The following is a 1,329-nucleotide window of genomic DNA, read 5'->3' on the forward strand; positions in this document are numbered from 1 at the left end:
CCCCCAAACACCCCTCAACCGCCCCTCGACACCCCCCCACCCACACACTCCAGGCGTCCCCCTGCTTGAGATTGTGTCAGAGCCCGACATGCGCAGCGGCAAGGACGCGGCGCTGTACGGCGCTGAGCTGCGGCGTGTGATGCGTTTCCTGGGCATCAGCGACGGCAACATGGCGGAGGGCTCCATGCGCTGCGACGTCAACGTGGGTTGCGGGGGGGGGGGTGCGTTTGTGAGAGTGGATGTGTGTGTGTGTTTGTGTGTGCGCGCGCGCTTGCTGGCGTGCGCGCTGTGGGTGGATGCTCAAGTGTGTGAGTGCTGTCCGGTCTGGGATTGTTGGTGAGCCGAGTGTGTTCCATGCACGTGTGGGGAGGTCATCAACGAGTGGCATCACACACACCAGGCCCCACGACCATGCGGCGACCCCAGTCCCCCTGGTGGACATTTGAATGTCGCTTGCGCCCTCTCCGACATCGGCCATCCTACTCTCCCTGCCTGCCACATATCCCCCACTCACACGCGCGCCCCTCAACCTCTACATCCCCGCAGGTGAGTGTGCGGCCCAAGGGCCAGGAGGCGTTTGGCACCAAGGTGGAGGTCAAGAACATGAACAGCTTCAGCAACATGCAGAAGGCCATCGAGTTCGAGATCGACCGACAGGTGGGAGGACTGAACAGCTGCCGGGCAGCTGCGGGACGGGCCCACGGCCTCACGGCCTGCAGCGGGACGCCCCGCGTCGGCGGCGCTGCGGTCGACCGCATCCGGGAGTGTTGCAGGATGCAACGTGGTGGCGCCAGGGCCAGGCTGTGGCTTCTCTGGAGGCCAGGAGAGCGTCCCACTTGCTATGCGCCTGCCGGCCCCCCACCCTCGCCGCGTGCAGGTGTCGCTGATCCGCGCGGGCCGCGGGGCGGAGGTGGTGCAGGAGACGCGGCTGTGGGACGAGGGGCGGCAGGAGACCACCAGCATGCGCAAGAAGGAGGGGCTCGCAGACTACAGGTGAAGCCCACCGCGCGCTATATGGGGGGGCCACACACCGCACTCTGTCGTGCCCTTGCAGGTGGAGCAGCAGCTGCCCTGTCTCCCCGGCTGCCGTCCCCCCGACGCGCACGCCACAGACCGAACCTCTGCTGCGACGGCCCGCGCCGGCGAAGAGACTGCCAACCCCCTCTGCTGGCATTCCCTCCGAACAAACCTCCGATTGGCAGGTACTTCCCCGAGCCGGACCTGCCCGACCTGGAGCTGTCTGATGCGTTGCTGGCTGAGGCCCGGGATGACATGGCAGAGCTGCCCGCTGAGAAGCGCGCACGGTGGGGGTTGGGGTGGGGTCGGGGG

General features: G+C 67.3%; 1 protein-coding gene across 1 annotated transcript; it reads left to right on the forward strand.

The window, feature by feature from the left end:
• Positions 1 to 88: 88 nt before the first annotated feature.
• Positions 89 to 993, forward strand: MNEG_14469 (aspartyl-tRNA(Asn)/glutamyl-tRNA (Gln)amidotransferase subunit B; the record flags this gene model as incomplete). Its single annotated transcript, XM_014037060.1, has 3 exons — positions 89 to 202; positions 547 to 657; positions 878 to 993. Coding segments are annotated over 3 exons (341 nt in total), but the record flags the coding sequence as incomplete, so codon positions are not given.
• Positions 994 to 1,329: the final 336 nt, after the last annotated feature.

This window comes from Monoraphidium neglectum (genome assembly GCF_000611645.1).
Source record: "Monoraphidium neglectum strain SAG 48.87 unplaced genomic scaffold scaffold04511, whole genome shotgun sequence".
Lineage (NCBI taxonomy): Eukaryota > Viridiplantae > Chlorophyta > Chlorophyceae > Sphaeropleales > Selenastraceae > Monoraphidium > Monoraphidium neglectum.